Source organism: Ambystoma mexicanum, chromosome 2q, assembly GCF_040938575.1.
Source record: "Ambystoma mexicanum isolate Mex_15411 chromosome 2q, UKY_AmexF1_1, whole genome shotgun sequence".
Lineage (NCBI taxonomy): Eukaryota > Metazoa > Chordata > Amphibia > Caudata > Ambystomatidae > Ambystoma > Ambystoma mexicanum.
In genome coordinates this window covers 426490145-426514739 of record NC_090924.1, presented here as the reverse complement: position 1 = coordinate 426514739, position 24595 = coordinate 426490145, and the positions used below count along the sequence as shown (strand labels likewise).

Here is a 24595-nt window from a genome sequence, read left to right as displayed (position 1 = left end):
GAATTTGATACCTAGCATGAAGGCTTGAATATCTTCTTTGTTGGCAAGCTGACCAATAGGGGGCTGTTGGTTCTGAGGCAGAGATTTCGCCAGGTCTGCTTTCTTCCCTTTATCCGATGGCAATAGCATTGTGGATATATCAACGTTTTTGGGGGATTTTGACTGCGGGGACATGTTGACTCCCATCACCGGGTGACTCCTGCCCGGCTGATGTTGAATCCGATCGATATATACTGCCCACCCTAATTTCCTATCAGCCAAGTTGTTGCCACTGAGCGCTCTAGGGTCCAAGTGATCACAGGATCCAAAGTCGCTATGGTCGAGGCTGAATGGGGATTCCCAGCAGGAGAATGGGTTTTTGCCAGCTATTACCCCACAGAGCCTCCCTGGCGTGCAAGAAGCGGGGCCTGCTATTGATGGGGGTCAGGGGTGGTCTCCACTTCATCCACCAGACTGCTGACAGGACTCTTCCTCCGGCACACTACGTCCTCCGGTTTAAAGCAGGATTGGGGTTCCTTTACTTTTGGCCTGCTATTGTAATCACGCAGTGTTCCACTTAGTGGCCGGGTGAGTTGAGGGGGAGTGAGTGCTTACCCCACAGAATCCAGGTTCCAGATCTGAAGACTTTGCTCCCGAGGAGTCCGGCAGGCCTCGGCGCCCCGCTGAGGAGGAGCACGAAGAAGGAAGGAGGAGGAACTAGCTCTCCGCGAGCCGTGCCGCCCATGAAGCGCACACCCAATTAATGTCCAGCATTCCCGTTAGTAGTTAAAGGACGATGTGAATGTTGTCTACGCATCGGCACCATGTTGGGTTTCTTCCACGGCGGCCAGGGTCCCGCTGCAGCTCCAGCATATATCCACGTACAGGCGAGGTTCTGGTCTCCGCGTCGCAGCAGCTGTCCCTCATAACTTCCCCTGCTTTGTTCCGGCCGAAAGAGGAGAAGCGGGAAGTGGCAGGATTTGACTTATAGCATGTAATTCATTAGCAGAGCGTCCGCATCGACGGCGCTGCAGGCCACGCCCCTTACCACAGTATTTTTATGGTTGGAAAAGGGCGAGGGGCGACAGCGTTGGGGGAGTAGAAGGGTGGTAAAACAATGTATGTGGGCTTGCCCCCCATCAAAGTGCACCCAGGTGTTTACAACATCATATTTAGATGGAATATATCCCACTCCTCAACCCCAGCACATATGGATACATTCACTTCAATTAAGTCAACTATCCCCAGGCTTACTTGGCAATAAATACAAATATGACCTCTATTAATTATGAAGAACGTAGACGAAGCCTGTATCTAAATAGTTTATACAGCACTTTCCTCTTGCTTTAATTCATTTTTGAACTTGTTGTTTGGGCTTGCATCCGTTCCCGACCAGACAGTTCATAGGAGTGCTTTTTGGGCCTACTGCGCAATCACATCACATACAAATATGTTTTTTTTTGTTGTGGGAAATTATTTTTCTGACGGTCTATCGAAAACAGGGACCAAATAGAGCCTCACACAGCAGCCTGACGTTGCTCCTGTTGTGAGAATAAGCAGCTAAAAGCAGCCGCCCACCATGTTCTGCAGAGAAAGCCTTGACTATTTCGGTTTACTAATACTATTCCAAATAAATGCCCCATAAGCACTTGGGAAATCTCTGAAAACATAGCCAGTGATTTAGAAATGCATTTTGATGTCAAACCGGTTTTAAACATGCAATAAGTTATGCTGCCGCCTGACAGTCATAACAGTGTAACAGAAACATGCTTATTTTTGTACAAATTGTATTCAACATTTTATTGGGGGATACTCCCAATCCCCTCATAGAAGGGTTGGACTCGTGCACTGTGCTCGCTCGTTTGGCCAAGTATGGGGCCACTTTGAACAAAAATTCAGGGGCCACTTTTAGTTCAGAGCCCAGCCCTGCACCCACCCCCAACACACATCCACACTCTAGCAACATGCAGCCACAAGCAGACGTAGATTACGGGCTCCACAACCTGCTACTCTATATCGAGCTACAGCAGCATTCTCGACCACAGCAGGGAAGGAAACTGGCACAACCAAGGCATTGGAGATGCATGCTGTGGTGGGAAACCATACCACGTGTTCGACCATCCCCATGGACACTCACGGACAGCCAATCAGTCACCTTATACAGACTGGACCGTCTAACCGTTGCTGACCAGCTCACCCTGACACAGGCATAACTGCAGAGTGCCATTTCCAGGTTCCTTCCAGCACACAGTAGGGACACTGCATGGTATGTCCCAGCCCACGTTCTCCAAGGTGCTGGGACAAGTCCTAGATGCCCTAATGATGCATGCACATCTCCATGCCGATCATCCAGACACAGGTGCATGCAGACAAGGCAAGCTTCTACAGCATTGCCCATTTCCCCACCACCATTGCAGCATTGGATTGCACCTATGTGGCGTTAGTACCACCTCAGGCAACACAACAGGCATACCGCAACTGGAAACAATATCACTCAAATGTGCATATGACCTGCCATGCAGATCTCACCATCAGTCACTGCTGTGCCCGATATCCTGGGGCCACACCTGATTCACTGTTTCTGCGCATCAGCACCCTGCCTGCGATCATGGAGAGGCACAGCGGAAAGCACACCTGGCTCGTCGGTACCTGACTGCCAAAATCCCTGAGAGACACCTGGGGCATTTAAGCAGTATTTAAGTGAATGAACCACAAGTCCCATGATGCAACAACACCTGTTCACAGAATAGGCCAGGCATCCTGACTGACCCACCCCAGGACACAGACCTGAAACGTGATGACACAGGGCATCCAGCCATGCAAGTCAGCACCATGCATTCATGCCAATGTACAACCCATGTGAGCATTGCCATGTACCCTACATGGCATACTGCCACACCATAGTTCGCTAATGCATTGCCAATGTCGCAGCAGTAACAGACACCACATGACTGCCGACTCCCACAACGTGTATGACTGCAAGGGAGCCATGTAGCCCATGTCCCATCAAAGGTGCACTGTCCCTAGTGTTAGGCAGAGTTTGTATGCAGTACTCTTTTGGACCCCTACACACAACTGACTACACGTGTAAGCAAAACCAACCTTTGCTATAAGTCTGTACTACAGTTTTTAGTAGCCGAGCTGAGCAGCCAAGCTTCTCTCAAGAGGGAATGTGAGCTGTAAGGATGTTACAGAGGTCTACAATCACAGGTGTTCAAATAAACTGACACTCAAGGTTTCTTGGTTAAACATTTATTAATTTATTCAACAGTCAGTTATAAAACATTCACTAGAAGGAGGCAGTTAAATATCATACACTAATACACTTCAGTACTACACTCATTAAGTTTCTGAGGCGTTCAAACTACTTTGAAGGAGGAGCAAAATGGCATTCAGAATACTTTGAAGGAGGAGAAAAAAGGAATAGGTTGGAACATAAAAGGATTACAATTTCTTACAGTGCAGTTACTTTACTTTGAGTTCACCAGAAGAGTCAATTCAATCGGATAGGCAAAGTCAATGGGCTAGAGTCTTGGATAGACAAAAACCGTTCTGGTAAGTAAACGGTAAAGTCTCTGTAGAAGTTCTCAGAAATAGTTTGTAAGCAGAAGAATTATATGTTGGGTCACAAGCTGATTAGGCCTGCTAGTTGCAAACGTTTTCAAGCAATTTCACAGCAAAAGGTAAGTACTCTCTCGTTTCACAGTACCTTTCAAATGAATAAAAGTTTGCAGCTGAAGACTTCTTTTCCTGGCAGTTCCTGCAGATCCCGCTGTTCCTGAGCCTCAGTCGTGGGGACAAGAGGGAGGACGTTGGGGGACTCCTGCACTGGGACTGGTCAAAAAGCTGGTACTGGCAAATCTTCAATTCCGGTAGCTGTAGTCAAGCACACAAACTGGTGTCCCTCTCCCTGGTTATTCGGTTTCCTGCAGCACTCTGAGGAAAATACAACCTGGTCCGAGAATGGTATCTCGGTGGCTTAGTGTCGAGTTGATTGGTCCCACCAACTCAAAGGGAGAAGTCGTCCTTGCAGGGCTTCGCTGTCGAGATGAACTTAGCGATTCGGACCTGCAGCAGGGCTTCACCGGGCAAACCAACGGTCCAGGAGTTGCAGCAGCCGTCCTCTTCAAGCTCGTTTTTATTTCTTCCTTTCCAGTGGTCGACTCTGCCTTCCAAGCCAAGAGACTTGCCTTTTATACAGTTTCCTCCCATTCATTTCAGCCTAGCTGCCACTCACCCAGCAGGGTGGCTGTCCTTGCCGGACAGTCAGCCAGCCAATCACGCCAGAGTGCATTTGGGTCTCCAAGGAGACTAAGCACAGGGAGTTTCAGGCACCTCCCTCACTTCCTGCCCACCCCAGACACTCGAGTGCCAGAGGCGGTCTTCAGTCCTGAAGCCCGCCAAAGGCGAGTGAACAAAGGGACTAAACTTGGTTTGGCGCTCAGTGACAAACTCTAGAATGACCTTTCCAAAAAGAAATGGCGAAAAAAGAAGACCGGGACCTGTTTAAACAAAGGGGGCTCAGACGCCATCTTGAAAAACATGGCTCCCGCGATTTAATGCTACTGGTGTTCGCGGTTGGAAAAAATCATGGTAGTTCGTTGTAAAACCACTGCCACCAGCCATTTCGAGAGGAAAGGGGTAGCATTTGACTGCTACATGAATATCTAGACACAGGGGATACTAAGTAACCTCTCCAGCACTCTATTGTAAGATGGGGTGTGCTGGGTCTAGGAATTTGGAAAGACTAGTAAAGTCAATTTCACTTTACTTTCTCTGGGCAACAGTGGTTTATCCCAGAGAAGGTATCTAAAACTTGGGAAAGCCTGAAAGGCTTCCCTGTGCCACTACACTGAGGGTGCTGTGTGACGCCAATGAAAAGATGATGCCTATGAGTTGTCTAAAACTCCATAATCAAATGAAACAAACACAGAAAACAAACAGAATTAAAAAGTTCAAAGTCCCGAAGTTTAGCAAAAGAGCTGGAGGGCTCTAAGGTGGGAGGAATTGACACATAAGGGTACATACGTTGAGACCATTAACTTGTTCCCCCGCCCACACCCCGCCATAGCTCACAAAGTCCATTCATGTTTTGCAGATGACGCTGGACGCCCGCAGTTGGCCTGGCTAACGACCCCCATGAGAAACCCTGCTACACCACAGGGGATAGCCTATGAGTCGCAGAGGAGAACAAGAGCATGTATTGAGTTTGTCTTTGGCCTTCTGAAATCCATGTTCAGGTGCCTACATCACACACAGTGCACTGATGTACAGCCTCGAAAAAAGTTGAGAAAATTGTAGTGGTCTGCGCCATGCTTCACAACAGGCGCATATGGTGGAATGTTGAAATGCCTCCAGATTAAGCCAATGACCTGCCTAGCTCTGATGAGGAAGAGGCTGGAGAAGGGAACAGGGCACCACATCCCAAGGATAATTATTTCTGACTCTAGAGACATGACACCCATACATGCAAATGTCAAAAATTGCCTCTAATGAAAACCGTCAAACTGATGACAAGGCATAACATAAGCAGTGTTGCATAGCAATTTGCTTTGCAATTCTGTACTTATGCTAATTAAATTGACACTTGTGTAGCAAAACTAGCTAATTAAGTTACCGTGTTCAATGAAAGCACAGCTCACCTTGCATTCGTCTCTTGTCCTGGGTGCTCTCTCTAATGGCGGGAGAGAGTGCAGCACTAATCATCTCCTCCACTCTTAAGTGCCAAAGGCCTGTGTGGGAGTGCTAGGCAATATTTTCTTTTTCAAATAATTGCAAACTAGAAGTAATTTGGGAGGATACTTTTATTAAGTTATCTATATCCTGTCTCACAATGGGCAGTATGTGTTAACTTTATTTTTTTTTAAGACAGTCCCCATTATTCCATTCCTAAAAATCTAAGCTGTTACATAAAGCGTAATTGCAGTATTGCTACTTAAAACATAGCATTGTTTTGCTTTACAGTAAAGTTTAGGTTAGTTTATCTAAATCATAGTGTCAGCTATATTTCATTTTATTGGGGAAAGTGCATCATATTGACGAGTGAACACTTAACATTACATGATCACACAGCCAAATGCTTTTGATGGCAAACCTAATTATGTGACCTGCTGGTTGGATGCATCTGTGCAACTGGTACTCAACCCATGAGCTGATCCCATACTTCTTGACATTCTATCTAATCACCCCGTTGCTTTATACCAACTACCTTGAAAGTGAATGGCCGCCAACTACAATATTCCACCTAGTTTGACCAGTTAACTGACTGCTACACCATTCAATCTTCTTAGTCATACTTTCCTCTTACATAATGAATACACAAAGCTAATAAGATGTTTACACAAAGTAGTGATTAATAGTTTCATCCAGTCTATACATCTAGAGATCTACTGCAATACCATGCACTGTAGTAAGCCTCCAGAGCTTGCTTTGCACCATTAGGATTGCATTATATAAGAGTACCTGTGGGTTACAGATGGCCAAACTGTTTTCAGAGACTTTTTTACAATATCTATCTATGTATTTATTTGTGTCCATTCATGCAGCTAAACTTTACTTTTTACAGACACTCAGCCAGTACTTGCAAAATCTACTTGCCCACTTGCATAGTCAAGTAGGTTTTTGGGAATAGTACGATTGCAGGGGATGTTTAAACCTGTATATAACATTTACTTTGTTTGCAGTAAATTCCAAATAAAAGTTTCACTGCGCATGGCTGGCCTCTGGATGGCAGCAATGTGCCAAAGAAAGTGGGTTTGCGGTGACATGCACCATTTTACGGAAAGCGCATTTACATTTTTTGTCATGCGTTGCCATGGGTCGAGTGCATTTCTCTTACGCCGAGTAGGTGAAGTTAGTTACTCCATCTGAAGGTCTAGCAGAATTTTAAAGAATTTGCAAGGCCCGACTCTTACACAAACATGCTGCATTGTTCCTCATTTTATGTCTTCGGTATAACGGTCTTCTGGTGACATTAAAAATATTAGTACAACATTGCTAATCAAATGGGCGGTTTGCCAATAAAGAGAATTTTAATTAGCAATCTCTGCTAATCAATTTTTGAAAACTAATTTGTGCCTTGGATTAAGATTCAAGTGTCTGTGTTACTGGCAACAAGGTGCCACAATCCCCAACACCAACTCTCCACCCCACACACCAACTCCCCAACGCCAAGAACTGCTCCCATTATCGCTTGTCCCCCTTGTCAGCAGGACTACAAACATTTGAGGCACGCTGTTGTGAGCGCCTGGGCATGGTGCTCGCCAATGACCCCTCAGTAGGTGTATCAGACTGTGAGCTCCCTTCCATGCGCCACCGTAGATAGTCCATGCTGAGATGTATAGCTCTGGCCATGGTCTCGTGTGATGAGGACATTTGTTCAGCCAGTTTCCGCACCATCTGGCTGTGAGGCACACAATGGCATTGCATGTCACTTTGCTCCTGTAGAGACGGTCAATTGACCTTGACAACCGTCTCAATGCCCCTGGATGCAGTCATGCATGGCCCCTGCGTGCCCCAAGTGTTCCTGAGCAATGGCACGCATTTCCACCTGCCTCTGTTGCATTAGGTCCAGACGTTCCCAGATGGCCTGGAGTGTGGAGGTAGGCTGTCGTCCACACTCTGCCCCACCTGTGCGTATGCAGTCAGACCCGATGTTTGTGTCCTGGCTTGTCTCTGGTGGCACAGATCGCACACTTGAGGTCTGTGGTGACCCCATGAGCGTGTCCGTCTGGACGGTGTTATGCTTGAGCTAAAACATGGCGCTGGTGCGCAGTGTATTCTGGGGGCACTCAGAGCCATAATGGATATTTACTTCATGCCTCAGTGAAAAGCTGTACGTATTTTGCTGAGAGCTGAATTTACTTTGCTGAAGAAAACATGCTTTCCAAACCTGGTATGCAGTCAAGGACATTCTGCTGGTAAAGCTGGTTTTGTTATGTCGTGTTATGAGTTATGGGCCTGTTTTCCGTGGCGTTTGGAGGAGGGAAGCGCTTTGCTCCTTGAGGTTACTGTCGGTTGACCCAGCTGGCAACCAACGGTTGCCCATCATTGCGCAAGTGCATTGCCAGAAGGTTTGAGAAATTACCACCCCTTTTTGCAGAACCCCTCAGCGGTCAGACGGGACAAGTACAAAGACCTCAGTCGGAAGTGGGACGCCTTTGTCTGGCATACCTGTGGGCTGTTGTGCTCTCGGCCTGGCTGTTATCGGGGTCTTCCAGCCGCTTCTGGCGAGTTGAGGGATTCAGTTACGCTCACGGTGATGTTTTTTCTTTGGAAATCGCTCTCTTTTCTGTGATTTATTTCTGTGTTATCACTTGTTGCTTCCAAGCTTTGAATAAATAGCCGTATAAGTGCTAATTATTTTCTAAGCGTGCGTGTGGTTGTAAGTCATTGCGTCGTCTACCTGCAAGTATTGGCTCTGCAATTGCGCTGGTGATTAATCACTGTCCGTGCACTCTGGGCGAGCAATACAGACGGCCAGCGTGGTTGTTGGTGGCAGTTGCACACTCACACCCCCAGAACTTCCTTGGCCTCACTGCTTACTGGCAGTGGTTGGTGCTGGTGTCGTGGAGGGGCCAGCATCGTCAGCCCCTTCCTGGCTGTCTTCCGTTCCTGTTGGGACAAATTGGGATGTGCATTAACACATTGGTGATGTGGTGCTTGGTAAATCAACATTCACTGTCAATTGTACATTGTCAGTGTGTGTTGGGCCTCCTGCTGGGGCTGGCATCATGCGTCGGCCGCTGTATACATGGCATACATTGCGTCTGGATGCCCAGGTGTGGGATGGCCAGTTTGATTTGATGGTGAATCCCTGGGCTGTGTTTGGCTGCAGGCTGTCCTGTCCAGTGGTGCATCAGGTCTGTTCGTGGCAGGTGTCCGGTGGTGTAGTCAGGTGGGTGCAGTGCATTTGGTTGTGTGTGGGTCAGGTGGCCATGTTGTCAGATGTGTACTCCTCTGTGTGTACATGGACCACAGTAGTCAAGGGGCTAGTGGTTGTGACGCAACTTTCCACAGTTGTGCATCCATGGGCAGGAACAAGTTGCATGGTGGCTATATTGACTGTGCATGGGTGTCATGTCAGGGTGTTCCTGTGGCCGCTGGTTGCGATCATTGTGGCCTTTGTGCTCACATGGATGGTGATTGCATGCTGGGGTTCACGTCGCTTGCTTGCATGGCAGTGTGGGTGTTTGTGGATGCCTGCGGGATTGTCCATTTATAGGTGTATGTGTCACTGTGGTACTAACCAGATTCAGCTTGGCTGCTGGCTCCTAACTCTGCTGTACCTACGTCCTCGATCCCGACCATGTGCAGTATCCCACTGACCATCTCCTCCCGTGGTGTCAGTTGCAGGGGTTCCACTGACCACCTCCAGTGGCAGCTGTCTCCTGGCGGTGGATGGCGATGCGGCTCCTGACCCTGGCCTTGAGGGCATTCCTCTTCATGTCCTCAACCCCCTGTTGGAGGTGCCGGACGGCCACCACCCTGTCCCTGATTTCCACCCATATATTGTTTTTGCGCTGTTGGCTGATCTTCCTGTGCAATGCCCCATACAGCTCCTCAAAGTGGGCAACCATTTGCTCTGCCAACACTGTAAGGTCCTGCTCCATGCTTTTGGGCTTCTGCTGCCTCATATCGGGCACTCTTCCTTTGACCTTTCCCTAGGACATATTTGAACTTAGCTGGGTGTCTTGCAGAGTAAATGCTCTTAACATATGTCTCCTAAGGTTTGCGAGTTAGCTGTATTACCAATAATACGGTAGAACTGTCATTAATGTCAAAAGTGAAAACAATTGTAACCGCAAGCAACTACAAACTAAGCTGTGGCCATAGAAAAGTAGTCCAAAGTGTTTTGGTTTAATGTGTTGAGTATTTAATAGTGATTCTTGTGTAAACATATATATTTTCATATACATTTATTAAGTGTTTCTTTGATGTGCATTACTAACTAGGTTCAGGCTACTTACCTACAGCTCACATCTTCCTCTTAAAATAAGCCTGACTGCTCTCCCACTCTACCAAGCTTCCATGAGTAGTACAGACTGATACTAAGAGTTGGGGATCTGCAAGCCATTGGGATAGTTCTGTGCAGTGCTTCCTTCCAGAGGACTTTGGGAAAGATCCCCTAACATGCAGTACCTATTGGGAGGGACAGGGGTTGTTCAGGAGGTTTAAGTGTTTTCTGGCCCCCAAACCCCTGCACAGTTAGCCGTGGTCCCAGGCCACAGCATATCGCTGGGGAAGATTTGCCTCACTGTTGTGGTAGTTGGGCAGGACCATAGAATCACGGGTTCAGGGGTGATCACCACTGGTTGTTTCTTCATACCTCAAGATGGTTGGAGAGACACCCATGTTCGGTCTCACTCTGAAGAAGAGATCCTCATGGATGACTTGATGGATGCACTTCTTGCATTGAACCCAGCAGTGTCAGGAGGCACTGAGCATCTAATCTAGGCTTGGGGCTCCTGGCATGTTCTGACCCTGGTTGTGAGGTGTGGCGGTAGGAATGGGGGGGGTGAGTTAGCACTGGGTGTCCAAGCAGATCCCTGTGGGTGCCCACAATGATTTCCAGCTGTTAGGCCAGAAGGAAATCCTTGCAACGAAGTACAGCTGGAACAGTGCCTTGCACACACAATGCAAAGGTGTATATTCTGCCGACTGGAAACAAGTGGTCAACTCAAGCAAGATATGTGGCTTGTTAATCCCACCAGTCAAAGGAAGGCACCTAGCAGAGGTATTTTTTGTCAAACCGAAAGTTGCGGTTCTCAGTGCAGGAGTATTGACTGAGGCAATGCTGGTTTCTGCAGCAGTATCTGGCATAGTCTTCTTTTTTCAGGTAGTTTTTGTTCAGTGGTCGTTTTGGCTATTGGGCCCAGCTCATCCCCTTCTATCCAGACCAGTCCTCCTGTCCTGCTTCCCAGAATCTGCCCAACAACAGCCCAAACCCTTGTAGGAATGTGGATTGGGGCAGGGAGCCCTTCTCCCGCTTTCTACCAGCTCACAAACACTGGAGAACCTTTGTGGGCTTTCTGCAAGAAGACCACCAAGGTGCATCTTTTAATGGCCTGTTCAAGATGGCCTAACCTTTTATAGCTGTCCTACCTTGCTAGATGGTGGAGGGCCCCAAAGCAAGGTAGGATGGCTATCGAAGGATAGGTCATTTTGAATAGGCCAAGATGCAGAGAGGCCATTTTATGTATATGGTCCTCTGAAATGCATAATCACAGCAAAAAAATGTGTGTGGAAGTGAGCCCGTAAAAAGGTAAACAAATTTGACTGCCACTACCTAAATGTTAGGTAGGGCAAGGAAAAGGGGTCCTCACAGCATTCCTTAAAAGATGGCTTGTGCTGCAAATGTAAAAATACATCATGAAAAGGATGTGACGACTACTGCACTGGTAGGCACATGGGCTACCTAGTGGACCTAAATTGGCATTGCACGAAGAGCCCTAGGAGACTCTGCCAGCAAACCGCATAGGGTAGGGGATGCTGCCCTAGGAAAACAGGGATGTCAAAACAAAGGGGAGAGTACTCCCCTAACTGGGACCCTCAATGTAAAGGGTCCAGTGTCCAGAAAAAACATGAATGCAGGAGGCTAGTGAAATAAAGTGCAATTCATCTTCAAAGTCAATGAACACATACCGGGGAGTCCCTCAGTAGTGCTGGGTAGCGCAGGTTAAAAAGATCTGCAAAAAGAAAATCTTCCTAAGACCCCGCCACCCTCCCAAACCACCACCATTCCAGTTGGTTGTACCCATCATTACTATATTGAGATCCTGGCATATCTTCTTCAGTGAGGTTGAAGCATAATGGATCACCTGAGCAGTATAGAATTTGCCCCCTCATGTTCATCAGCCTCTTGAGGGGCTGTGGCCAGTCTGAACCATCTTTTTTCACTGTATCCCACCTCAATACCCTGTCTTTCTACTGCATGCCGATGAAACGGAGCCCAGGAGAGGGTTGGGTATATCCACACCTTCTCCCTAATCACAGAAGCCTAATGGGACACAACCCCTCCCACCTTGGTTGTTACGGGTGCCTAATTCGAGCACAACAGGCCGCCACGTGGCAGCCAAAAGGGAAAATTGGGGGGGGGGGGGGGCGGTTAGGGAGAGGTTGATGTTGGGTAGGGGGAGTCAAGGAACACCGCAAAGAGGATTAGGAAATGTGAGTTGACTGGTATGGGGGATTCATAGGCAAAAAAACATGCACTTGTTCACCGGCTTGCTTACCCCATTACCTCATTAATCATGCCTGAACTCACTCTTGACCATTCTGGGAGTCACCAGGTGGTATCTTCGTATAGTATAAGCAGCAATGAATTGGGCTAGACACCCTTCATATGCAAGATGTCACATAACATAGGCAGACATAGCATAGGAGGAATAGATCGGATTAGACACCGTCAATAAGCAGGCTGAAATATGGTGCCAAGTGTGAGAAACCAGAAGGTGTCTAACCCGTTAGTCCCTGGGGACCTGTCAACCAGGTTGCCAGGACACAGCCATAGAGCGAATATCATCGGACCCTCTTCAAGCATGTTAGGGAGAATTATCATCTATGGCTAATTTCCCTCACCTAGTGAGTCCCCCAGCAGCTTTGCTGTACTTCTGGAGTTTATTGTTTTCCACTTGGTAAGAGTGAGAGCTTTTCCCCACTCTTACCTGTGTTTTTGCTATGTGTTTCTACCTGTTTTTGGGATTGTGGACTCTGAAGTACACCACTTCAGTAGCCCTCTTCTTTTTGTGTGTAACACAGCACCGTCAGTGCCGTGGCACAGGGTTGTCTTTGAGACTTTCCTCGACTCTATTTCTGAGGCAACTGCCGTCCCCCAGAAAAGGGTAAAGTTACCATTAACTTTACTTGGTCAATCTACCACAGATCCAGTACACCCCATCTTCCATGGAGTACTGGAAAGGGTTCATTCATATCTCTTTTTATCTGTACCTCCTAGAGCATTGTTTTGCTCTTTTAACATTTACACTTGGCTGGCGGCAGTGGTATCTACCCTAACTTTTCTACCGCGATTATATTAGATAAACGCGGTACTGTTCTTGGCTATTACATTAGCCTTGAAGATAAACCCGCTTGACCAAATCCTCTTTCTTTTGGCTCCGGTTGGGTTTATTCCCCATTTCTTTTTGTTAAAGTCCTTCTTGTGTTTTACTTTGCGTGGCAAACTAGGTTCGCCTTCTTTGTTCATTGTCTTTTGGCGGGCTTCTGCTCAGAAGCCCTCCTCAAGGCGCCTGGGTGTATAGGTGGGCTGAATGTGAGGGAGGGGTATAGTCACCCCATGCACAGGGTATCCTAGGAAACCCAAGTCGCACTTTGTCATGATTGGCCAGGGTAGTTGTCCGGACTGGACAACCCTCCTACTGGGTGATTGACAGCCAGGCTGTGTGAATGGGGGTTTTTCGCATAAAAGGCAGGTCTCTTGGGCTAGAAGTCAGAGAGTCGCCACTGGAACTACAGGGAACCGAAGAGAAGCAGAGAGAACGACGGCTGCTGCAACTACCTTGTCCCGGTGAAGCCCTGCTGCAGTCCTGAGCTATCTTCCCTTCAACGATTTAGAGAAGATCCAGTCCGGAGTCTTCTTCCCTTGAGCTTGGTGGGGATAACCAGCTCACCTTCTACAGCCAGAGGATCCTCTTCCGTGGTTGAAATCGCTGCACGCTGCTGTGGTGGTCCGGATAGCCACCTGAAGTGCCTCTCCTGTTTTTAAGTAGCACACCTTTTCTTCTCGTCGCTGCTGCTGGCTTCATCCCTGTGTGGTGCAGACCCCCTTCAGACGTCCTCCTTCACAACGAAGCTCCAGGAATCGTGGGTCTGCGGAAACCAACAGGAACAACTGCCCCTTCTACCTCTTTAATCCACTGGGGCACCCATAGCATCCATTGCAAATGTTCCCCTAGAGTCCATTTGCAAAGCGGCAACCTGGAGTTCTGTACACACCTTTACAAAACACTATTGCCTAGACACTCATTCTAGGTCTGATTCTCAGGTGGCACAAGCGGTACTAAGACATATTTTCTCTACTATTCCTTCTCACAACCCACCTCCAACTCCGGGTACTGCTCGCTAGTCTATGCACAGCATGTGATTCTAAGCAGATTAACAAACATCAGATGACATGCATTACTTACCGTAAAAGCATTTCTGATGGTTTTATCTGCTTAGATTCACATGCGCGCAGCCTTCCTCCCTGCTTGGATGGAAGGAACATAGACGTCTTATTACTTCTCTCTTTTCTGTACTCACTCATGTTAGTCATAAGGCTCCCTCATGGGAGAAAAATTACAAACAGAGGGACCTCGACGTGTGAGGGATTTTGGGTACTCTACACGTCACTATAGGGATAGTGTTACAGACACGCCTATGTCGACGTCCTCTTTTCGGCTTTCGAAAAACAGGATGCAATACTTCGCAGTGACCACTGGATGTCGGACTATGCACAGCATGTGAATCTAAACAGATACAACCATCTGAAATGCTTTTACGGTAAGTAATGCATGTCGTATTGGTGATCTTGGTATGAGGGTCTTCCCTGGAACGGGGATGCCCACAGTGGAATCAACAGGGCCTGTTGTGCCATTACCTCTATGCAAGCTTTGTATTCTGTACCAGCTCCCTTACTCACTGGTGACTTCCCTGCCTTACCATCAAGACCGATCTGTAATCACTGCAATGGCTTTTGAGGAATCTTATGTTCCTGCTTTGGCGTAAGGCATATTTTAACTTTTATGACACCACTGATGCATGGTTGCGAGGATTGTAAAATGGACTGAGTGAATGTTAAATAAATGATCTGTGCTTTATATCAAATGTTTGAAAAAGTATGCTTGTCTATGAAAGATAACGTTGCCGAAGAGTTAATAGTATAGTGACCTTTCCTTCTGGCTGGTATGGTTTCCCACAATCCCTGGTAGTCTGTGGTTAGTGGGAGGATATTCAAATGTAATTAGATTATTTTTCTTCTTGCTCACTTATGATTTAATTGTGCTTTGTTGCAGCTGAGCGAAGAACATTTAAAAAGGAACAGCAATGTTACAAGGTAAGCAATTACCTTCCTCACCTTATTTTGTCTACAGTTAACAGAGTATTGCAAAATAGGTTGTTCATGGCCTTCTGTTGGAGCCTTTAGGAATGTGTTTGTGTAGCTGAGCTTCAGTGCTTTGCCCAAATAGTTCCATCATTGCCTTAAATGTCATGACATTAGTTGTGGTTTTGCATCATGCATATACTTTACATTCACAGTCACAGTTACCAACAAAGTGATACAAATTAACAAAATAAATCCATGCAAGGTGAAAGACCAGAAGCAGTCCTGTAAAGCAGCAATTATGATCCACTGCTCAGTGGTAATCGTCCATAAGAACACTGTGTAGCCATTATCCACACCATTTCTTGTCGCTACTTATAGGTGCTCTACTGTATATTCTATTCTTCTGATAATTGATTAGTTCTTTAACCAAAGTTCTCTCACTTTATAAAGTGTCATTCTATCCTTTCGTCTACCATATACATTTATTCTCCAGCATGGGGTCTGGCATGGATTCACATGCTCATGAATATTCCCCGTCGTCAGGCTGGGAATCCTCGGTAAAGAAAAAACCAGTATCAGTTTCGTTTCTGATCTGTCTTTCGTAGTAATAACCAATCACTGGTCTCTGCGTCATACTGACCACAGCCAATGACTGCCCTCTACCTAAGCACCGCCTCTGGCAGCCATCTTCAGATTTTTACCGCACGTTCATGTGTTGGGATCCTCGTGCTATTGCTCTCGAGCGTTAGTGCTATTTTTCGCGCTTTTTTCACAAAAACTTCGATTCTTCGGTCAAAAGAGCCTCAAGCTCCACCGATCCTACATCCGATCAACGGGGACCCGTGTCGGATTCATCTGTGCCCCCTCAAGGGTGAAGATTTCGTCGAGCTACACTTCGGAGGACTCCAGAAGCTTCTCAGGCCCGGTCTCGGAGATGGCCCAGGAGAAGGGAAGCTCGACGCCCGGAAAGCTGTTCAGGGTCTGCCCTGGATGCCAGCTGCAGAACGTCTTCAAGGAGGACGAACACTCTTTCTGCCTTTACTGCCTTCATGAGGACAAGACGCACGTGGAGAAGGACTGTGCGTTTTGCGGCAACATGTCGGAACGGACCATGAAGGACCGTCATCAACGTCTCGCCAACTGGCTGGAGGGTAAGAGCCCGTCTGGCGAGAAGAAGAAGAAATCCGAGCGGTCTTCTAAGACCTTTGAGGGCGCCCCGGCGACGGGGGCCCAACATAAGGCCAAGCACCGCGAGTCCGCTGGCACCGGGAGCGCCGAACGGTCGGGCTCTACGGGCGCCAGGCAGGGCGCACCATCAACCACGAGCCAACGCTCTGGGTCGGGTAAGAGGAAGGCCGAGCACCCGGCAAAGCTCCTGGAGAGGCCCCGGTCGAGCTCTAAGGCAGAGGAGGAGCGTGGCAGTGCCCCCTCCCTCAAGGATAAGGCGGTGAGCGCACCTAAGGTGGTGAAGGCCTTGATCCATCCGACCAAGCCCTCTATCGAAACGGTCGCGGCGGCCCTGGCTCAGCCTGTGGTGGCTACACCAGTGGTGGCGACCTCAGGGCCCAGAATCTCCCTGCCTCCTCGGAGGGAGTCTTCCTTTGTGCCCATCGATAGGACCCCCGTGAAACCCTCCGTGGGGAAGAAGAAGGGGGGGCAGGGCGTCGTCGTAGATTCGGCCTCAACCTCAGAAGAGGAGCTGATCGAGGTCTTAAGCCACGGCCTAGGCGTGGAAGAAGGCCAGCCCGTCGGAATGGACCCCGACGCAGGTGACGACGACGACATCGTCGAGGATACCGACGGGGCCCCTGCTCGCCCGTCGGATTCCCCTCTGCCAGCGCCGCAAGACAACTCGGCGGCCATTTTGTTGGCCATACAGTCCTTATGCTCCGAGATAAGGACGAGGCTACCGTTACCGACGGAGGAACCTCTCCCGTCGGGGGATCCAGAACCGGGACCTTCTGGTGTTCCCCCTACCAAGAAAAGAAGGATCCATCCACCACCTCCTTTTCAACCGTCGCGCCCCGTCCAGCCCTCCTCCCCGTCCACCCGAGGGGATGATACGGGGACTGACACGGCAGCGACGGGTACGGACGACGAGGCATACGACGAGGATTTTCCGTCGTCGCCTCCCACCAGGGCTTCTCCGCCCGACGAGATCGGATCTTTCCACTCCATGATCTCCAGGGCTTCCGAGCTTTTCCAACTCTGCCCTGAGGAGAAGAAAAAGGAAGGCTTCCTTTACCAGCGGCGCGAGGCCAAGAGGAAGACGGTCCTCGCAGTGCCTCTGTTGGACGACATTTGGGATGAGGGCCTTTCCCTCCTCAAGAACCCTTCCACGACGCCAGCTAGAAGAGACCGGTACGAGAAGAAGTACCGGGTCCCGGATACGGCCCCCCTATGCCTCCGGGCGCAGCCTACCCCGGACTCCGTCATCTCCGCGGCAGCCAGGAAGAAAGCGGGGGGGGTGCGGCCTCCACATCGACTTCCCCGCCGGACGGCGAGGGAAAGAAATTGGATGCTATGGGACGTAGAGTCATCTCGTCGGCAGCGACGACGATTAAAGCGGCCAACGCCTTGGCTATCGTGGCCCGCTACGACAGGGAGCTCTGGTACAAGATAGCTCCCCTGCTGGATTTTCTGCCGGACGACAAGAGGGCGGAGGCCCTTGAGATCCTGCAGGAAGGTGAGGTGGCTTCGGACCACGCCATCACCGTGGCGACGGACATCGCCGACACTGGGTTCCGCCAGCTGGGCAACGGCGTTTGCCTTCGACGTCGTGGATGGCTCAAAGCTACGGACTTTCGGCAGGACGTCCAGACCAGAGTCCTGGACATGCCCTTCGACGGGAACAACCTGTTTGGGAAGACAGTGGACGATTCCCTTCAGGCCATCAAGGCGGATACTGAGACGGCCCGGGCCCTTGGAGTCCTGCAGCAACGACGGACGCCCTTTCGGAGCGGCGGAGGCAAGGGCGCCTCCAAAGGTTCCGGCGGCGGTTTCGCTTCCTACCGTCAAGCGGCCCGCTCGTCGTCGCAAGAGGCCTACAGAGGATGAGGCAAGTCTAGCGGACCCCGCCGTCGTCGCCAAGGAGGTCAAGGCGGCAAGGCCGCGTCCAAGCAGGATTGAACCGGCCGTGGGGTCGGGCCCCCACCGAAGCACCCCGGTGGGAGGCCGGCTGGCGGGCTTCGTCAGCGTGTGGGAGTCCATCTCCACCGACCGTTGGGTGCTGGATGCCCTGGCCCGGGGCCACGCGCTCGAGTTTCAAAGAAGGTGCCCGCGCGTCCCCCCCGTGGCCAGGAAAGAACTTCACGTCCCTCAGCTTCTCCTGGAGGTAAAGGCGATGCTCAGAAAGGGCGCCATCAAACTCGTCCCAAAGAGGCTTCGGGGCTCCGGAGTCTACTCGCGATACTTCCTCGTGAAGAAGAAGACGGGAGGATGGCGCCCCATCCTAGACCTGCGACGGCTGAACAAGTTCATCAAGGCGCAGAAGTTCCGGATGGTCACCCTCCAGCACGTCCTGGGTCAACTGGAGGAAGGAGACTTCCTATCGTCGTTGGATTTGGAGGATGCCTACTTCCACATTCCCATCCTAAAGGGGCACCGAAAATTCCTCAGGTTCGTGGTCCAAGGGCGTCATTACCAGTTCAAAGCCCTTCCCTTCGGACTACGGTCGGCACCCAGGGTATTCACCAAGTGCCTCGCACCGGTGGCGGCGCAGCTGCGCCGCGAGGGGATTCACGTCTACCCCTACCTGGACGACTGGCTCATCCGCGCCAAGACGAGGGATCTCGCCGTGGTCCACACGGCAAGGACCGTCCAACTCCTCACGGACCTGGGATTCTCCGTGAACTACGCCAAATCCCACCTGGTGCCCGCGCAAGTCGCACTGTTTCTGGGAGCGAGGCTCGACACAGTGTCCCTTCTGGCCTCCCCGTCGGAGGAGAGGACCAGGACCATCTTGGGCAAGGTGCAACGGATGTTGGTGGCCGACGCGGCCAAAGTGAGGTCCATCAAGTCCCTCCTCGGGATGTCTTCTTCCTGCATCTACCTCATCCCCATGTGCAGGCTCCGGATGCGCCCGTTGCAAGAATTCCTGGATGCGCGCTGGATCCAGACGACGGGCAGCTTCGAGGAAAGGATCAAGCTCGACGAGAGTTTCCGACGAGCGATACGGTGGTGGGGCACCCGCGCGCATCTGACGGCGGGCATGGACTTCCAGACCCCAGCCCACCAGGAGACTGTGACCACGGATGCCTCCCTGGAAGGGTGGGGAGCGCACACCGAAAATCTGCACGCAAGGGGACTCTGGCTCCCGACGGAGAAGTCCCTGCATATCAACGTCCTGGAGCTCCGTGCAGTGTTTTGGGCCCTCAGGTCCTTCCTTCCGTCCCTCAAGGGCAAGGTGGTGAGGATCTTCACCGACAACACCACCACCATGTTTTACATCAGGAAACAGGGCGGAACCAGGTCCCCAGCGCTGTCCAAGGAGGCGCAGGACCTGTGGCATTGGGCCGTCGCCCAAGGGATCTTTCTGGTGCCGTTTCATCTGGCAGGGATAAAAAACACCATCGCCGACTCACTCAGCAGGGAGCTGCGCTCGTGCCACGAGTGGGAACTACGGCAGGATCTGGTGGATCGCCTCTTCCGACGGTGGGGCACACCCCAGATCGACCTGTTCGCGACGGCGACGAACACCAAGTGCCGGAGGTTCGCCAGCAGGTTTCCCCAGACGAGGAGCATGGGCGATGCCTTCTCGTTCCCCTGGGAGGGCCTGTTCCTCTACGCGTTCCCTCCCTTGCCTCTGCTAATCCGGCTCGTCAACCAGCTCAAGAGGTCACGGTGCAGGATGATCCTCGTCGCACCTGCGTGGCCGAGGCAGATATGGTTCCCGGACCTTCTGGACTTGTCAGCGTCCCCGCCGATCAAGCTGCCGGCGTACGCGGATCTACTCTCCAGGGAAGGAGGCGCCATCCTCCACCACGACCCGAAGTCGCTGAACTTGCAGGCCTGGCTCCTGCAGCGCTAGAGTTTGGAGGATACGACATACCGGCCGATTGCAGAGAGGTTCTTGCAAAGGCCAGGGCGTCCTCGACTCTTAAATGCTACGGACACAAATGGAAGAGGTTCTCTGTCTGGTGCCACGCACAGAAGATTAACCCTCTACGGATTACGGCTCCCCAAGTACTGCCGTACCTGCTGACGCTGGCCAAAGCTGGTCTGGCACACGCGTCCATCAAGATTCATCTTGCTGCGATCTCCCGATACACCAGAACCACGGGGCGGACGTCCTTGTGGTCTCATCGTCTGGTGAAAGTGTTCATGAAGGGACTGTTCAGATCGTTCCCGCCGGTGAAGGCTCCGGCCCCGGCGTGGGAGCTCAACGTGGTGCTGACCAAGCTCATGGGACCTCCGTTCGAGCCTCTGCACTCGGCCCCGTTGAAGTTTCTATCGTGGAAAACAGCTTTTCTTGTGGCCATCACCTCCGCACGACGAGTGGGAGAGATCCAGGCCCTTTCCTGCAAGGCCCCGTACTTGACTTTCCACGACACGAGGGTAGTGCTCAGGACGCACCCCTCCTTCATGCCCAAGGTACCGTCGGACTTCCATCTCAACGAACCCTTGGTGTTACCTGTGTTCTTCCCGTCGCCTTCGTCGTGCTTAGGTAGAGGGCAGTCATTGGCTGTGGTCAGTATGACGCAGAGACCAGTGATTGGTTATTACTACGAAAGACAGATCAGAAACGAAACTGATACTGGTTTTTTCTTTACCGAGGATTCCCAGCCTGACGACGGGGAATATTCATGAGCATGTGAATCCATGCCAGACCCATGCTGGAGAACAACAGTTACAGGTAAGTAACTTGTTCCTTTTCACCTCCAGATCTGGTTTGCTTTGTAATGCTGTGCGCAATGTTTTTTGTTGTTGTAAATGCTGTTTTTATTAGTTTAAACAAAGCCAGAACCACAGAAAAGGGCATTTACTGAAATCCAACAATCGCGGTTACAATTGTATGCATTTGAAAACATCTTTGTCTGGATCCCTCCCATCCCCCCAAATCCTCTCCACCCACCTCCCCCCAACATTTCTTAGGGTCCCATAATGCCAACGGGTCATGCAACGTTGGGCCACTGCAGCATGATGCACAGATAACAGAAAACGTCTACACTTCTAGGAGTCGGGCACCATGCTCACGGCACTGGTTGTCCCACTCCTGTGCCTCTGTATGTATCATGGAACTACAACCATTCACGTTCTATCGCCGCCCTTCCGCCATGGCTTGCAGCTGTGATCTTCTCCATGAGGTATATGTCCTTGGCTTTCGCAACCCATTCCTCCAACCTCGGGAGATGGGTCCTTTACTAGTGTCTGGCCAAGCAAGGCCTAGCCGCGAGCAGCAAAAAGTCCACCATATGGGGCAGGGTTCTCCAATGGCCACCCTCTTGTTCCAGGCCAAATAGTATCAGCATTGGGTCCAATCCCCGTGTCGCCCCTTCTACCTCTTTAATCCAACCCAGGATTTCTTCCCAAAAGACCTGTAACTCTCGACGCCCCCACCACATGTGCCGGAAGTCTGCTCTTTCCCCACATCTGTGCCAACACTGGGGGCTCACATCCGAGAACATTTTAGACAGCTTTACTGGGTCGTTGTAAGGCAGAATTGCATGCAGTACCCTCTGGGACCACCACATACAATTAGGACTACAGGTGTAAGCCAAAACAACCTTTGGTGTAAACAGCGAGCTGAGCAGCCAGGCTTATCTCAAGAGGGAATGTGGGCAGTAAATCAAGTTACACAGAGGTATTACAATTACAGTGGTTCAAGTAGACACTTTACTCAAGGTTTCTTGGTAAAACAATTATACATTTATTACACAATCATTTAGAAAACATTCACTAGAGGTAGGCAACTTAATATTATACACAAATATACTTCAACACAAAACCAATACGCTGCCGAACGATTTAAGCTCCCCTGAAATAGGAGCCAAAGGGCATTTCAGTCACTTTGAATGGGAAGGCAAAGGCTCAAGTTAATAGAATAGATCACAATTACATTCATAGGCAGTGCAAATAGTTTCAGTTCACTAGAGGACTCAATTCAGTTCAATAGGCTTAGGCCAAAGTCAATGGGCTAGTGTCTTGGATAGGAAAGAGCAGTTCTTGTAGTAAACAGTAAAGTCTTTGCCAAAGTTCTCAGAAGTAGTTTGTTCGCAAAATAATCATTTGATGGGTCACAAGCTGATTAGGCCTGTGTTAGGCAGAATCCTGTGCAGTGCCCTTAGGGACCACCACACACAATTAAGACTACAGGTGGTAATACAAGTTTACCTTTCGTACAAACCTGTACTTCTATGTTAAAGTGGTAGCAGTAGCGGAGCAGCCAGGCTTATCTAAGAATATATGAGCAGTAGCAGAGATTACACAAAGGGACCACAATTACTGTGTCTCAAGCAAACACTGACTCAAGGTTGCAGGTAAAAAATAGAAGTATATTTATTTTTAAACCATCTGCTACAAACACAACACTTCTATTAATTCAAAAGCACACGTAAAATACACTACAACCAACCAATTCACTTTGTACAATATAACTCAAGGTGAGTTTGTTTGTTTGTTTATTTATAGGGCACCAGAAAACCCTTGGGTAGGTGGGCGCGCAGAATAACAAGAATACTTAGAACTTGGTTACAGGTTACAGATTACAGGTTATTGGTGTCATTTGTTATATACAGTAATTACATTATGTACATTCTTTACAAGTAAGGATAGAGGGTAACATGTTATAAACAGTAAATGCATTATGTACATTTTACATGTGAGAGTGAAGGGGTAAGTATGGCATCAGGTCACAATGCACATGGGCTCAGGTTTCAAGGTCATTGCGTGTGAGCCAGGTGCGGGTGTGGTGCCTGAAGCTGTTATAAGGCTGGTCCCTTCTTAGTTCAACTGGTAGTGTGTTCTAGTACTGAGCTGCTTGCAAAGGAAAGCTATTGCTTCCTGTTTTTTTTTTTTTGTCGGAATCTCGGGGTTTGGAGGCAGAAAGAGTTGGCTGTTCTGGTTGGCCGTGCAGAGGTTTTTCTTATTATTCTGTCCCTGAGGTATGGGGGGGGGGCTGCATTGTTCAGGCATTTGAATGTTAGTGTGACAATTTTGAAGGTGATCCTATCACATATTTTTAGCCAGTTGTAATTTCTACGCACATTCGAGATGTGCTCTCTGACTGGGAGGTTTAGGGCCGTTCTGAGCGCGTTGTTTGGAGTTTATTGATGATGTATTTGTTAGCTCCTGCATAAAGTGCATTTACAGTAATCCAGTTTTGAGAGGATCAGTGCATTGGCTAGGATGATGCAGCTAGCTGGTGAGAGGAAGGGTCTGCATGGTTTAATAAGTTTACCTGTATAGGCAGTGGATGAGGCCAGGGAGTTCACTTGTTTCCTTAGGGATAAAGTGGAGTCCAAGTAGAAACCAAGGGTCTTCACCTCTTTGGCGACGGGGATTATATTTCCGTCGATATTGAAGGAGCTGTAGTTGGAATCAAGTTTTTGTTTAGGTTGTTAAGTGAGCCTGGAATAAGGATCTCTGTTTTTTCGTCATTCAGACAGAGGCCATGGGTTGCCATCCATGCCTGAATGTCATGATCTCTGCTTCCAAAAGATCAGGACTTGCCCGACTCCCTTGGAAGCAGACCCATAACCCCGGTTCCGAGTGCCAGCCAGTCCCAATTGGGACCTTTTGGACCCTGTCCTGGCGCCAGTGGCACCAGGCTCATAAAGATGCCCAGTCCCAGCGCTGGAAGCGCCAGGCTCATAATGCTTGGGTGGACTTACCTGCAGCAGACCATGCTGCTTACTTACCTGCCAGTTGAACCCCTGATCCTCTTCTGTTTGGGACTACTTTTCCTGTTGGGTGGGGCAGGAGCCACTCCCTAGGTTCAGAACACTGGAACTCTTCTGGAAAGCAGGAACTCTTTTCTTACCTAGGCGTGGCTGTGGAAGGAGACACCTAAGCACTACAGGAGGCTATTTAAACCACACCCGATGGATGAATCTTTTTGCGTTATTCTGCATTCTCTGCAGCAGAACGCTCATTGTGTCTTCTGCTTCTGATCCTGGGCCTAAGGGAACAAAGGCTTACCATCTTGGAATCCAGTCTTCAGCAGCACCTGTAAAGACAAAGAAAGAACAGGTTAGCACTACGGTCTTCAGTGGCAGCGCATCTCTTACCTGGTCAATCGGCTGTCACCAACGCCTCGCGCTGCATTCCGGCATCTGAAAGACAAAGCCTTACCTACTCTTCGCATGCTCCGGAGGTCTTCGCACTGCATTCCGGCATCTGAAAGACAAAAGCTTACCAGCTCTTCGCACGCTCCGGAGGCCTTCGGCGCTGCATCCCGCATCTGAAAGACAAAAGAAGGTGCGTTTAAAGACATTGGGCAACTTTATTACTCACGTGCCATTACTCCTTCCCACGCCGAATCCAGTGGGTATTCCAGCACCCTTCAGCTTCTCTAAAGCTCCGAACTTGTACCTGCAAGATAAAAGGGACAGTTAGTGCGCATCGTGAAGCAGG

At 49.7% G+C, this 24595-nt stretch overlaps 1 protein-coding gene across 10 annotated transcripts in view; it reads left to right on the top strand.

The window, feature by feature from the left end:
- LOC138569465 (uncharacterized) overlaps positions 1–24595 on the top strand; it is a 2298575-nt gene that overhangs the window by 342801 nt on the left and 1931179 nt on the right. For all 10 annotated transcript variants that reach the window (XM_069647455.1, XM_069647449.1, XM_069647446.1 and 7 more), the window contains one exon: positions 14991–15031. In XM_069647455.1, the coding sequence (XP_069503556.1) occupies positions 14991–15031 (41 nt within the window). The remainder of the gene's footprint in view (positions 1–14990; positions 15032–24595) is intronic.